This window comes from Pteronotus mesoamericanus, unplaced genomic scaffold (assembly GCF_021234165.1).
Source record: "Pteronotus mesoamericanus isolate MK-2021 breed Mesoamerican mustached bat unplaced genomic scaffold, CSHL_Meso_final contig_101, whole genome shotgun sequence".
Classification (NCBI taxonomy): Eukaryota; Metazoa; Chordata; class Mammalia; order Chiroptera; family Mormoopidae; genus Pteronotus; species Pteronotus mesoamericanus.
Genome location: NW_026555001.1, coordinates 13,822,306 through 13,835,164, shown reverse-complemented (window position 1 = coordinate 13,835,164; position 12,859 = coordinate 13,822,306). Strand labels below are relative to the sequence as shown.

The following is a 12,859-nucleotide window of genomic DNA, read 5'->3' as shown; positions in this document are numbered from 1 at the left end:
GAGTAAGTAGGTTGATTAATGAAATGATAAAGTGCAGCAACCCAGAGGAACAAGTAGATTATAATTGAATTTAGAAAAAAAAAAAGGACGTGGTCCTGTGAAAAGACATAACTGATTACAATCTAATCAAGTAAAAGTTCCTTGCAAAAGTCAATGCAATCTTTCTGCTTAGATGAAAGAATTACATTAGTACTCAATAAATACCTGTGAAAATTACAGCAGCCTACGATTTAATGACTTAATATATTATGTTAGGTTGAAAAGTCCTGATTATAGTTGCTAAATAAAAGTTGGAGTCCAGACATTTCTCATTCACAAGGTTGTAGCTGTGAAGCTTACTCCTGTTGCTTTGTTTTAACCCCATGACATGGTAGGGGTGGGGGAGGCTACGCTTTGCTTCCAGCCCAGCATGTAGCTCTTAGAAGGCCTGAGTTTATTTTGTGGAATTGAATTGCTTTCTCAGTAGCCCTTGTTCCCACATCTGTCCTCCAAGGCAACCCTCCTCGTGAGGTGGAAGCTGTGCTCCAGATGAGGGTGGGGTCTGGCCCGAAGGGCGACTCGCCCTGCAGGGTGCTGAGGTCCTGCCGGGACAGCCAGCACTGCCGGGGCCTGCCTCTCCTCAGCACAGCGGGCAAGGAGCAGGCAGCTGGGTGCTGGGAGTTGGCACGGCTGCTGCTTGGTTAGCCTTCACTTCCCATTGGCCCGGTAACGTCAGGCCACCACCGGCTTTCCTAGCTCCTGCTGCCCAAGCTCCCACGTGTGACAGCTGGACACCCGGGGGATCAGAAGTCAGGATGACTGGCTCTCTCTGGGGCTGCAGAGAAGGGCAGCCTGGCCCGTCAGGTGATGGGCTGCACGTGGAAAAGGAAAAAAGGTATGAACACCGAGGCCCCAGCAAAAACAGGAGCCCGAGTCCCTGTTCTGCGTCATGTCATGAGTGACTTTGAACTGGTCCCTTCATCTCTGTGGTCTCCCTGTTCTCATCTGTAAAATGGGACAAGTGGATAGCATGGTCTTCCAGCTCCGATCTGTGCTTTACACTGTTTAAAGTTTTAATCACACAAATAATAAATAATATACGAGGACATTCTTTTTCTCACCACATCAAGCCTTGCTGATAAAGCACCCTCAACTGCAGTCCCCTCTCCAGAAACAACGACTGTTATCCATATCTTTCAGAACTTTTTCTATGCAGTTATGGACAGAGGTGTGCCTAAGAGCGGAACAAGAAATGTTCAAGCTGGTATTTGTCTGTTTGTAATAATACAAAAACAGTGGTGCCTTAGCAAGAAAGTCTAGGAAGTGGCTTCATCTCGCACTTCTGCTAAAAGGAACAACCATTTGCCCATTCCAATGCAATTCAGTTCTTAATTTTAAGGGTCACTTGGGAAACCTGTGCCTCAGCCTTGGTCCCCGTGGGGATATGAAACCCCAGGAGCCACACCACCGGCTTTCTCCTGCACCTAGATGGTCCCTGGAGAGGGAGGGGCATTTGCAGCAGGACGAGGGGAAGAGTCCTGCCATCTTTGAATATGTGCCCCCAGAAGGAGTGTGTTGGGTGCTAGTGCCCTCTGCGGGGCCTTCCCGGGTCCTAGGTGAATGTGGGGGCCAAACCCCTGCTCTGGGCACTTACGCTGGGGCAGGCGTCTTCCCCCTGCTGCCCCACCAGGATGTACAGTGTGTCGTCCTTCTCCAGGTTGAAGATGCCCAGCACAGACACGCCGTGGGACCGCATCATGGTGTTCCTCCCGCCTTTCCCACCAGCGGCTCCGTAGCCCGAGATGCTGTAGTGGGACAAAGCACATGGGCTTCAGCCACAGGGTGAAGGCTGACTCCCTTCCCGCCAGCCTGGCAGCTTCCAGAGGGCCACGTGCACCCCCATACTGGTCCTCATGGGTCTCCCCTCCATGAGCCCCTGAGGTCAGCAAGGAAGGTCCCTCTCCCCACAGTCAGGAGAGGACAGTCAAGTCTGGAGAGGGTCAGTGAATTGCCTCACTGGCAGAGCTCGGCAGGCAAAGAACTAGTAAAGGGGTGCAAGAAAGAATGGGAGGGGAAAGGAGAGGGGCAAGGAGCGGGGGAGGGAGGGAGAGAGAGAGAAGAGAGAGCAAGTCAGGATTAATGTAGGCTGTTGAGGTGAGAGCATTCTGAGTACCTGGGATTTCTCCATTATGGATTTATCTCCCTGTTCAAAATCAAAGGACTCATGTGACCTTAGGCAAGTAACTTAGCATCCCTGTTCCACACCTGTAAAATGGGGACAGTAAGAGAATCTGCCGTCTAGTCCATGGGTGTTGTCAGGATTAAAGGCATTGAGATGCAGCCTTAGAATTGTGGCTTAGAATAAGCACTCAAACGTACTATTATTATTTTATTATTATTATTATTACTATTATTGGTGGAATTAGCAGGGACTGACTATGTAGACAGTTTTAAAGTCCCCCTAGGAGGCCCAGACACAAGAAGGCCCCCCGTGGAATGGCCGAGGGGAGCGCTGTTTTCGTGCCCAGACGCTTTCTCCCCATCCCACCAGTAACTCCTTCTGGAGCAATCTCTGTGCAGACACCAAACCGCCACTTACGATAAAAATAAAAACAGTGTGGGGATGTGCGATTATTTCTGCTGCCTCTTAGGGTGCTGCGGTTGGTAAAGTCAAGAAAGGATGGGGAAAAAATGACTCAGTTGGTGAACCAAGAGGGGCGTGTCTTGCAGACAGTGTACCAGGCACAAGCGCCTCCCAGAGACCGGCTGCCAGGGTTGGGGCTCGGAGGCTTTCACGTCCCTGCGTATTCAATGCAGGGTCCTTGACGAAAGGTCTCCAGGAAGAGGGGCGAGGCAGGTCTGCTCATGCGCACACACTGTGGCTTCTCCTATTTTTCTAGGAAACTCCCCAGGATGCAAGTGTGTGAGGCAGCTCCTGGGCCCCCGCGAGGTGGGGCTCAGGCCTGTTCTGCAGAGACGAGCCTAGAAGCTGACTGATGGCCAGTGTGGCAGGCGAGGAACGGGGGTCCCTGCGGAATGCGAAGGCGAGCCTGGCGCCCGCAGCCCTGCGACCACAAGCTGGCGTGGCATAGGGTCGTGCGCACCAGAGGACCCCAGGCGGGCTCCAGGCCGGCAAGGGGCTTACAAAGAAAGCGGGGAGATGATCAAGTTATGAAAAGAGAGATCCCGCCATCAGGGTGGCTGCATCGGGGAGGCAGGGCGGACGGACCAGAGGGCTCCGGGGCTCCATGATCAGAACGGGCCGTTTCCTAGCCGTGTACCCTCTCAGAATCCCACCCTCTTCCTGGGTCAAATAAGAACCACGTCTTATTTTTCAAACTCACAGGGTAGTTGGGGTTCAACATCAAAGGAAGACAATGGGGTGAAAACTTAGAGAAAGCGGGACATCTGCACCAAATCAGGGCGACAGATGCCATGACAGGTGCTGAGATCTCAGGCGCTTGTGGGGCGTGGGGGGCGGGGTTTGTGCGGGCCTCACGGTGGAGAGGACGGACAGGTAGGACTCTCAGACATGCAGGAAGAAGTGGGGGGTGGGAGTCAGGCTTGCGTGGATGACGTGAAGAGGCAGAAAGCCTGGGGTGTGTGGGACTGTAGCAGGTGCCTGCGGTGGCAGGGAGTGGGGGCGGGGCAGCGGTGGGGCTGCAGAGAGGGGAGGGGCCAGTGCCTGTGAATCCTACAATGTCCCAGGCCTGGATGCAAGTGTGCCCCCCACCCCAATAGCCATCAACAGTAGCTGTTAGTTATCTCATTTGACAGATGAGGAAACTGAGGCTCAGAGGGATGAAGTAACTCATCTGAGGCCACACACCTGGCAGAGCTTCGTCCACACCCCCACATTTCCCCTCACGGAGGCCATTTCCTTCCTAACGCGCTGCTGCGAGGCTTATCTGGGTGCAGGTCGAGGGTGGCCTGAGAAGCCAAACCCTCGCTTTTGACCCATTGGAAGTAATGGAGAAGGTGATAAGGACAATTAAGCTGAGGGAAAAGGCAGGCTCATTAGTGACAGGCTAGCACGGAGAATTATTCAGCTCAGAGGAGGGAAGCCGGAGCAGGGCAGGCGGTGGTGCTGCTGGGGGCGGGGCTGGGGTGGGGGGTGGGGGGATAGTCGGAGACTGTCTGCTCAGAGTCGAGAGATGAGCAGTGTGGATGGCCCGCCTCTGTCCCGGGGCTCTGTCACCTTGCACAGGAAAGTCGTTTCAACCCAGGGGTGTGGTTTGCTTGCCTGAGATGGAGTCCTGGTCCTGCCCACTCCTGCTTACAGCTGAGAGGTAAGCTGTACCCTTCTCATCATTTTCTGCATCATTTACATATTCATTTGCATCAATCTGCATGCATTATGAATCAATCTGAACTCTTTCACGTGTTTAAATTTAGCCAAATTATTATATTTTATAAATTATTTGTTCCTGACACTTCCCCCCCTCCAGGCCACCTTTCTTTTTTCTGTCACCTCCAAGCAAGTCCAAATGCCAGCCTCATCTAGGTCTTGACCTAGTTCTTGGCGATGAGATGGGACAGAAAGAGCCCTGAGCTCTGCTCTGCTGGCTGTGTGACTTGGGGCAACTTGGTGAACCTCTCTGAGCCTCAGCTTTCCCTCCCAAGGAGAAAAATGAGGACAAGGGCTCCTGCCCTCACGGGGATAAGCAGGGCCCCTGCAAAGACTGCAGACTGGTGGCCAGTGCAGGTTGGACCTGTGGCTGGGGTCAGCTCTAGGGATTCTAAGCAGGTGAGAGCTTGATGAGCAGGAGCCAATGGCCAGATTTTACTTTCTTGTGTGATGGTCTCTGCCCCACATTTTTAACCTGGATTATGGACTCGCTTAAAATCACGGGGAGCAGACAACTACCCATCTGGACTAATTGCAGGGATCTTGGGAAGCAGTGCCTCCCTCGTCAGCCCTCTGAGGGCTGAAATCCCACCGCTGAGCTTCACTGCTTTTAAAGCTTCTGGTTGCCACTGCAAGGCCGATCTATGAGCAGGATGTATCACAGTGACAAAAGCACAGACCCGAATGCAGGCAGACCTGGATGCAAATCCAAGCTGTTACTCAGGGACATGACTAAGGTGAGGCAAGAGCGGCGACCCCTCCCAGGTGCCAACCCTGCCCTCAAGTGACCCCCGAGAGCCGGTGCCTCCTTAAAGGCTCTGTCCAAGGCACCTTGCTCACCTCTCCTGGCCCGGGCTCTGCCAGTGTTACTCACTAGCTGTGTGACTTTGGATAAGTCACTTAACCTCTCTGGGCTCCAGTTTCCTCTTCTATATAAGGGAGACATTAATAACTACCTTGAAGGATCATTGTGAGAATTAAATGCGATAATGCCTGCAGCGAACCTAATTTGGGGCCTGAAGGGCAGCCGGCGAGAGACAAATAGTAGCTTCTGTTGTGATGTGTTGATACCGCTGTGGCTGAGCCTGTCCACTGCTCTCCAGGGAGTGACTTTTGGGAGGCAGGAGAGTGAATGGGCCCTTGGTTGCTAGAGAGCAGTAGGCAGAGCAGGCTGTGGCCAAGGGGCTCTGGGGTCAAGGCTGCTCAGTGTCCCCCAGGCCCCGCCTCTGTAGAGCCAGTGGGACCCAGGCCAGCCCTGGCACTTCTGAAGACCCCAGAGGACTCTCTGAAGCTTTCTCCCCATCCCTTGTAAACAGGTTATTTTTGATGGCTGACAAACGACAAATTAATTTACCTGCCACTCAAGTGGGGAATATGACTTGCAGTCATTCAAATTTACTGGAAATTACAAGACACTGTTCTCGGCGAGCGGGTGCTGTAGTTTTGTTTGTTTGTTTTTCCTCATCTACGTCCATGGCCCCCGGTCAAAATGGATGTTTATTGGGTTTGCATTTTGTATTATTGACTGTGAGCTATTGTTACGTGCTGTTATTGAGTTGTGAATCTTTTTTAAATAAAGAATTAGCAGCCTATCAAAGTGGCTGCTTGCTGGATCCTGAAATGAGAGCACAGCTGGCGTGTGGCACAGTGGCTGCGTGGGCACCGCACCCGAGGGGACGCCGGGGTGCGGGGGCGAGTGGGCCCCCCTTGGAGGTGCGTGAGGCACCTCATGCTGCCCCTGCATCCCACTCTGGGCTCTGCCTCGAATTCCCAGCGGGACCTCGGGCGGGTCCCTTTCCCTCCCCTGAGTCTCGGTTTCCCCCTTCATGAAATCAGGATAGTAAGACCTCCCCGCCTGCCCCAGCCTGCAGGGCTCCTGGGAGCACACGGGAGACGTGTGAGTGTGCACAGGCCTCGGTCAGTGGGAAATTCCTGCTCAGATGGATAATCGGATGATCAGGCGGGTCATTTGAACCATCAGGACATGCTCCTGGGGTCAACAGGGGTGGGCCAATTGTCTAAATAAAAGGAGCACCTGCTTCTTGCTGCCCAAGTCCTGTTCTAGGTTGCACCCACGAGTGAACGTGCACTTCTTCCCGGCAACCTGCCTGAGCAGGGCAGGCCGAAGCGCCCGGGAATGCCAGAGCTGGAAGAGGACTCAGGGACCCCGCCCTCTGCAGATGGGCGACTGCAGAGAGGGGAAAGCACACTGTCAAGGTCATACGATGGACGTGGCAGAAATTAGACCCAAACTCCATTCTGCCTGCAGCCCATCAATCTTTGCACCACCCCCCTCTCCCGCCTTTCGCTGCTCTGTGCTCTTCATGGCGACAGCTAACTGTGCAGTTACTCTGACAATTAATCATGACTTGTGACTCCCTTCTATAATTGTCTAGGGCTTGATTGATATTGAGGACTGTTATTTAACTTTTCCACCTCGTGGTCTTTCTGAAGACTGTGACGCTCCAGAGCCTCAGTCCTCTCTCTAAGACCCGCAGCACCTACTCAGCGCCCTGCACACAGTAGGAGCCCCTTGGCTGGGAGTGGTTCCTGGAGCCAGGTGAGAAAATGGGCATCAGGGATGGAGAGCGACAGAAACAGCTGTGGCCGGGTCAGCTGGCAGGACCGCTGGCTCCAGCTGGGATCTGGGGCCTCTTGCACATTGTGCCTGAGGAACAAGTGGACCATGCGAGAGCTGCTGTCAGGCGCTGTGGGACGCGCTCGGCAAATGTTTCTGCAGGTGCTGTGTGCGTGCGTGCGTGCGTGCGTGCGTGTGTGGATGGGGGAGGACTAAGGGCTGGAAGGGTGCTGAGGCCTGGAGAGGGAGGAAGGGAGGAAGAAGAAAAGGGAGGAAGGCGGGTTGGAGGAAGAGGGGGGGATGTGGAGGGGAAGAAATCGGGAAGAGAGCTGCCGGCCGGCACACGGGACGCGGACTGCCTCTGCGTGCGGGTGCCGCGCACAGTCACACGGAACCCGCACTGTCCCTGGGAGCAGGGCCCTGTGGGCACCGTCTCTGTTACACGGTGAGGATCTCGCCCCTGCCCCCAGTACACGCCCCGTAATCTATGCTTCTGTCGTGAGCCGCATCAGCCATACCGGACGTCCTCGGAAGTGTTCCTGAACCAGGTGCTCTTCTTGCCATCACCCTCATCAAGCTCCTTGAGATGGCATCAGTCCCTCCTGGTCTTGGCTTCCCCAGCCCTCAAGCATGGCTGTCACCTGGGCACTGCCACCGCCCCCGGCCCTCCAGTCATGCCGATTCTGCCCCCCACACTTCTTGTCCCTGCGCCCTCTCCCGATCCGTATTTCTCCTGCCCTGGTGTGACCCTTGCTAACTCTTGCCTGGTGGCCCTCAGCCTTCTCCTGCCTCTAGGCTTGTTTCTCTCGCTGCCACCCCACGCTGTCACCAGAGGGAGCTAAAGGCATTTGCCAGGCGAGCTCCAGCCCCAGGGCCTGGTGGCCTCAGGGCCAGCCCGGCCACGCCCCCGGCACTCCTTCCATTGGGAGGCCCTCCCCTCTTCTTTACAGACAGCCCTCGCCACCTTCAAGGCTTAATGTGGGTTCCTCCCTCCTCGGGGAAGCCACTCCCACACTCAGCCTTTCCCCAGCCTCTGACCACAGTGCTCTGGGCAAACCCCCACGTGGTACTTTCCACACGGCTCTGAAGTGCTGCTTCCACCACGCCCAGGGGCTGGGGCTCCTCTGGGCGGGGAGGGGGGGGGGCATGTTGTTCATCTTTCTTTATATATGGTACCCAGTATGTTTAATACGGTCCACTGAGATTTGCAAAGCAGCTCCGGGCACAAGGACCTAAGTTCTTGGAGGGAGCTGACTGTGTCACCTCTACTGCTGTGATAGAGAAAGTGACAAATTCAGGGGAAGGGCAAGAAAGTGGAGGTTGGGGAGGGATGGGCATTTGGGTGCGGCCCGATTCCCACCCCCCACCCCCCACTGGCCTCTCCCTTCATGGTGTGTGGTGCAGTAGAGGGTGGGGGATGGGCCCAGGATAAATGACCAGCTAAGAGTGGGGGTGCTTCTACCTGTATGCGTCCCTGAGAAAGCCCCAGCATGATGGCCTCAGCTCTGAGTATAGCAGGTGCCTGACAGGCATAAGCTCCCCTTCCTTCAGCCCTTTGAGCAGAGGGTGGAGAAGTCCGCTGAAGCAAGAATCCTGCCAGAGCTCAGGCGGCACGTAACAGCACTAGCCGAGCGCCCACACTTCCAGGAGTCGACGGATCCCACAGGAATGCTTCCAACCCTTTGCTTCCAAGAACCTTTTTCTCATGTCCTCTGATGTGTCCTATGTTTACTTCACTAGGTGAACTGCACTTACTAAATAAAAATGAGTTAATATGAAAAAACTGTCTTCCAGAAAAAGGGCACCTGACTTCTCAACATGGATATTCTGACTCGGGGACATTTTGATGTGGTCTAAAAAGCAAATCATTAAACTTTTCCTCTTTGAATACTAAGTAATGTGGACAATAGACATTAACATCCAAGCCCAGAGCCTTTTCCAGGGTCAAGGATGAAATGAAGGTCAGAAATGGTTGACCCTCTGTATCAAGTGGGTTCAACATATGCAAATTCAACCAACTGCAGATCAAAAATATTTGAAAAAACATGGTCTTGTTGGTGATGTGTACTACTCGTACGTAGTTAGGCCTACGAATGGTTGCATCTGTACTGAACATGTACAAATTTTTTTTCTTGTCATTATTACCTAAGCAACACAATATTTCAACTATTTGCAAGCATTTTCATTATATTAGGTATTGTAAGTAATCTAGAGATGCTTTAAATTATACAGGAGGATGTGTGTAGTTTATATGCAAATACTATGACATTCCATATAAAGGGACTTGAGCATCCTCAGGTTTGGGCATCCCAAGGGAGGCCTGGAACCAGCTCTCCTGGGGTACTGATGGATGATTATATCTGTTATAGCCTTTAATTGGTTAAAAAACAAAGATTCAACAACAACCCAAACCCAGTGCTTTTTGGTTTTGATTCTTCCATTTCGATACGATGCTATTTCAGGCCAGTTCAAAGTGTCCCCTTTACCAATCTGGACACTTCACAGTGTCCTGCTTCAGCAGAAAAACGGCTCCTCGTGCATGTTTCCACTGAGCCTTCACCAGGCAACGCTGGGGGCTGCGAGCTAGGCTCAGCATCCTGAAGAGAGAAGTGGGAACCGTTCTCTGATTCCGGCTTGTGTCAACACAGCGTGGCGACACTGTGGCAATTCAGGCAGGTCGGAAGCCTGGCTAGACTGAGATACAGCTCTAACTAACAACAAACGGGAAAATGAATTAATTATTATTTAATAGTGCAGTTTGTCTGGCAGGCAAAATCTTTGAAAACATGGAGTCCATGGAAGTTGGAAACACGTTCTTGGAAGCAGAAAAGTGGGAAACTACTGTCTGTGGGAGCAGTCTGTGCCTGGCTAGGCTGTCTCTGACTGTGTGGCCTTGGATCTCCTCGAAGTTTCTTTGACTCCAGTTTCCTCGTGTGGAAGCAAGGGAACATCAATAATAACACAACCTCATTACTAAAAGGGGGAGAAATACCCAGTAGATCCTCAACAAATCATCACCCCCTTCCCTCCAGGAGTCCTCCCGCCTGCTCTGGGACAGTGGACGACCCATGGAAGTTCAGCCAGGCTGGAAGGGGAGGCCTGGCCAGCTCGGGGTGCTGGGGCCAGTGGTGGCCGTGTGTCTTTGGCCATTTACGGGGAACGTGCAGAACCTAGAGCGGCAAATCTGATTGCAGCCAGCCCTTGTAATTGCATTCCTGCCCAGAATGTCATTTAAAAAGCACTTAGGGCTCTCCCAGAAACGCTTTCACCCTGAGGTCCCAGGAGTGGAGCTGCCACAGACAACAGGGCAACTTGAGAAGCCTCCTTTCTTCCCAGGGGGCGGAGGACATGCTGGGGAAGGCGGCTGCAGGAGGGGAAGGAGCGCTTACTTCCCACTGCACTCAGCCCCCGGGGGCACATTCGCCCCAGCAAGGGCATGATTACCAAGCCTGCTGTTTGAACAGCCTGGCCCTGCGGTGGAAGGAGCCACAGTGAAGCTGCGTCTCAGGAGTCCTGGGGCTGCAGGAGGTTTCTGGGCTGTGGAAGGCTCCTGACCTTTTAAGCCTCAGTTTCCTCATTGGTAAAGTGAGGACGGCAGCACTATCCTTGCCCACATCACAGAGCTGTGGGAGGACCATGGCCAGGGTTTTGACCTAACTCAGTGGTTCTCTGGGAACCACTGCATCAGCGTCACCTGGGAACGTGTTAGAAATTCTTATTCTCAGACCCTGCTCCAAACCTACAAAATCTGACGCTCCAAGAGGGGGCGCAGCAATCTGTGTTTCGACCGGCCCTCCAGGGATTCTGATGCCCCCTCCACCAACGAGAGCCACTGGTCTAAGCTCTACCATTAGCTTTGCCTTGTGCCATGACCTCAAAGTGGCCCTGGGGAGTCAGGCCTCCCCTCAGCCTGGCTTTGCTCTAGTGGAGAGCTGAGGGCTTGGGGTTGGATGTGGGACAAGAGTTCAAGAACAGCTACTTTACTTGAAAATGGTGAAGTCCCAGGAAAGGAAACTCAAGGATAAGGACATTGTCTTTCATGCGCATCATACTTTTGTTTCCCAAGCATTTTTACATGTGCTGCCTCATTGGAACAGCATCAAGTAATATTCAAAGAATAGCCCACTCTGATTATAATTATTAATAATAAAATTAAAAATTTCTAAAGCCGGCTCATGCATGTATATCATCTCCACCAATAGTCAACGAGCTCCTTGAGGATCGAGGAGGCATCTTCCTTCGCTGCCTTATTCCATTATCTCAAATCTCCCCATTTCCAGTCTTTACACCCTGATGTGGGCTAGAGACTATGGCTCAAGTACACCGGGGACATGCACCCATAGGCAGGACCCCAGTCCTCTTCAGGGGGACGAATCTGCCCCGCGGCTTCCCCCTGCCCCATACGCACCTGTAGGTGTCGGTAGCTGGCACCTTCCAGGTCTGGATGCCCTTCAGGGGGCCCTCGCTCCCCACCACCACACTCAGGTTGGTGTTCCGGTAGGCGTTGTTGCACTGGGCCTGCGTGGGGCCGTGGGGCCCGCTGGCCCCGCACGTGGTGAACAGCCAGTGAACTGTGGCACGAGAGGAAAGACGATCACTCACTTGGTCTGCCCCTCCCTCCTCTCTGGGTCTCCCTGGGCTGCCTCCAAGCTGTCTCTGAGCTGTCTGCTCCTTGACCCTAACATTCTGCTCAGGCGTTCAACCTGGAAACCGCTATTGAGGACCAGCTCCATGCTGGGCCCTGGGTCAGATGAGAGGTGGGTCAGGTGAGAGACACAGGTGGAGAGACTTGGACTGTGGCATTGAGAAGCTCACGGCCAACCAAGGGAGACCGAAAAGGGTGCAATCAGCCACAATATAGGGCAACTAAAAAATGCCGTGTGAATTCGCGGAGGGGAAGAAGAGCCGTTTCAGGTGAGACAGGTGCAGGCCGTGGCTGGGTCCTTCCCTGGTTTCTCATCAAGGCCAGCACAGTGCTGGGCAAACAACAGGCGTTGTGCTGTTGTGACGGCATCTAACCTGTTCCCAAAGATTTGGCATCTTCACATAGGATCCTCACAGCTTGGAGAAGATCAAAAGAGTAAACTGGACACAGAGTCAGCTCCATGACCCCTCATTGGCCCAGGGACCCAGGACAGTGGAGGGATGAGGAAGACTTGCACTCCAGCTAGTGTCTTTATCTATGTGCCAGGCCTCAACAGGGCTCAGCCTCCTTATTCATAACCACTTGGATTTAGAAACACTGTGAAAGCAGCTTTCCAGCTCTCAATGACACGGTGTAACAAATGGGGAAGCTGGCCACACCATCTTTGGTGCACGCCCTCTCTGTCCAAGCCCCTCCCCACTGCCTGGGGCTCTGTCCTTGCTGGAGCACCCCATGCCCTTAGATGACCTTCTGGGCGTGCTCCGGCACACCCCACCCCTCCACCGCCACCGGGCGTTTCCTTTCGCACTTTCTATCTTTGAGCCAGGCGGTATCTTGGGGAGCTGTCAGATTTCATGTTGGCCGGAACGCTAACGTTTTTTTTATAACCTATAAAAACTTAAAAAAACTATATTCTTGATAAATGGCTTTTACTTCAAATACAAAAATCTCATTATAAGATTGAAGAAATCATTTCCCTTTAAAGAGATTAAATCAAATTCTACCTATAGAAAATTATGGAAAGATTAATTTGGGCATATATGGCCTTTGTTCAGTAAAACGTTAAAGGGAAAATTTTTGGAAAACTTTCAAGTAATTTAATGATGCAAAAATGAAAGGTTAATTTGGGCTACTAATTAGAAGCAATCGGACTGAGATTACACCAGGCAATCTTGACAGTGTGAAAACCAGGCCAGCTGGGGTGGGCTTCGGTGACTCCACCCTGACCCCGAGGTCAGGAGGACAAAGTTCCAACTGTGGCTCCAGTAAAAATACCTAAGCGACACTGAGTGTTCCACACTCTTCTTGG

General features: G+C 52.9%; 1 protein-coding gene across 1 annotated transcript in view; it reads right to left on the bottom strand.

The window, feature by feature from the left end:
• Window positions 1–12,859, bottom strand: part of ALK (ALK receptor tyrosine kinase) — a 632,462-nt gene that overhangs the window by 32,479 nt on the left and 587,124 nt on the right. The window contains exons 12-13 of the mRNA XM_054565684.1: window positions 11,314–11,476; window positions 1,634–1,784 (exon numbers count right to left, since the gene is read on the bottom strand). Coding sequence (XP_054421659.1) covers window positions 1,634–1,784; window positions 11,314–11,476 — 314 coding nt within the window. The remainder of the gene's footprint in view (window positions 1–1,633; window positions 1,785–11,313; window positions 11,477–12,859) is intronic.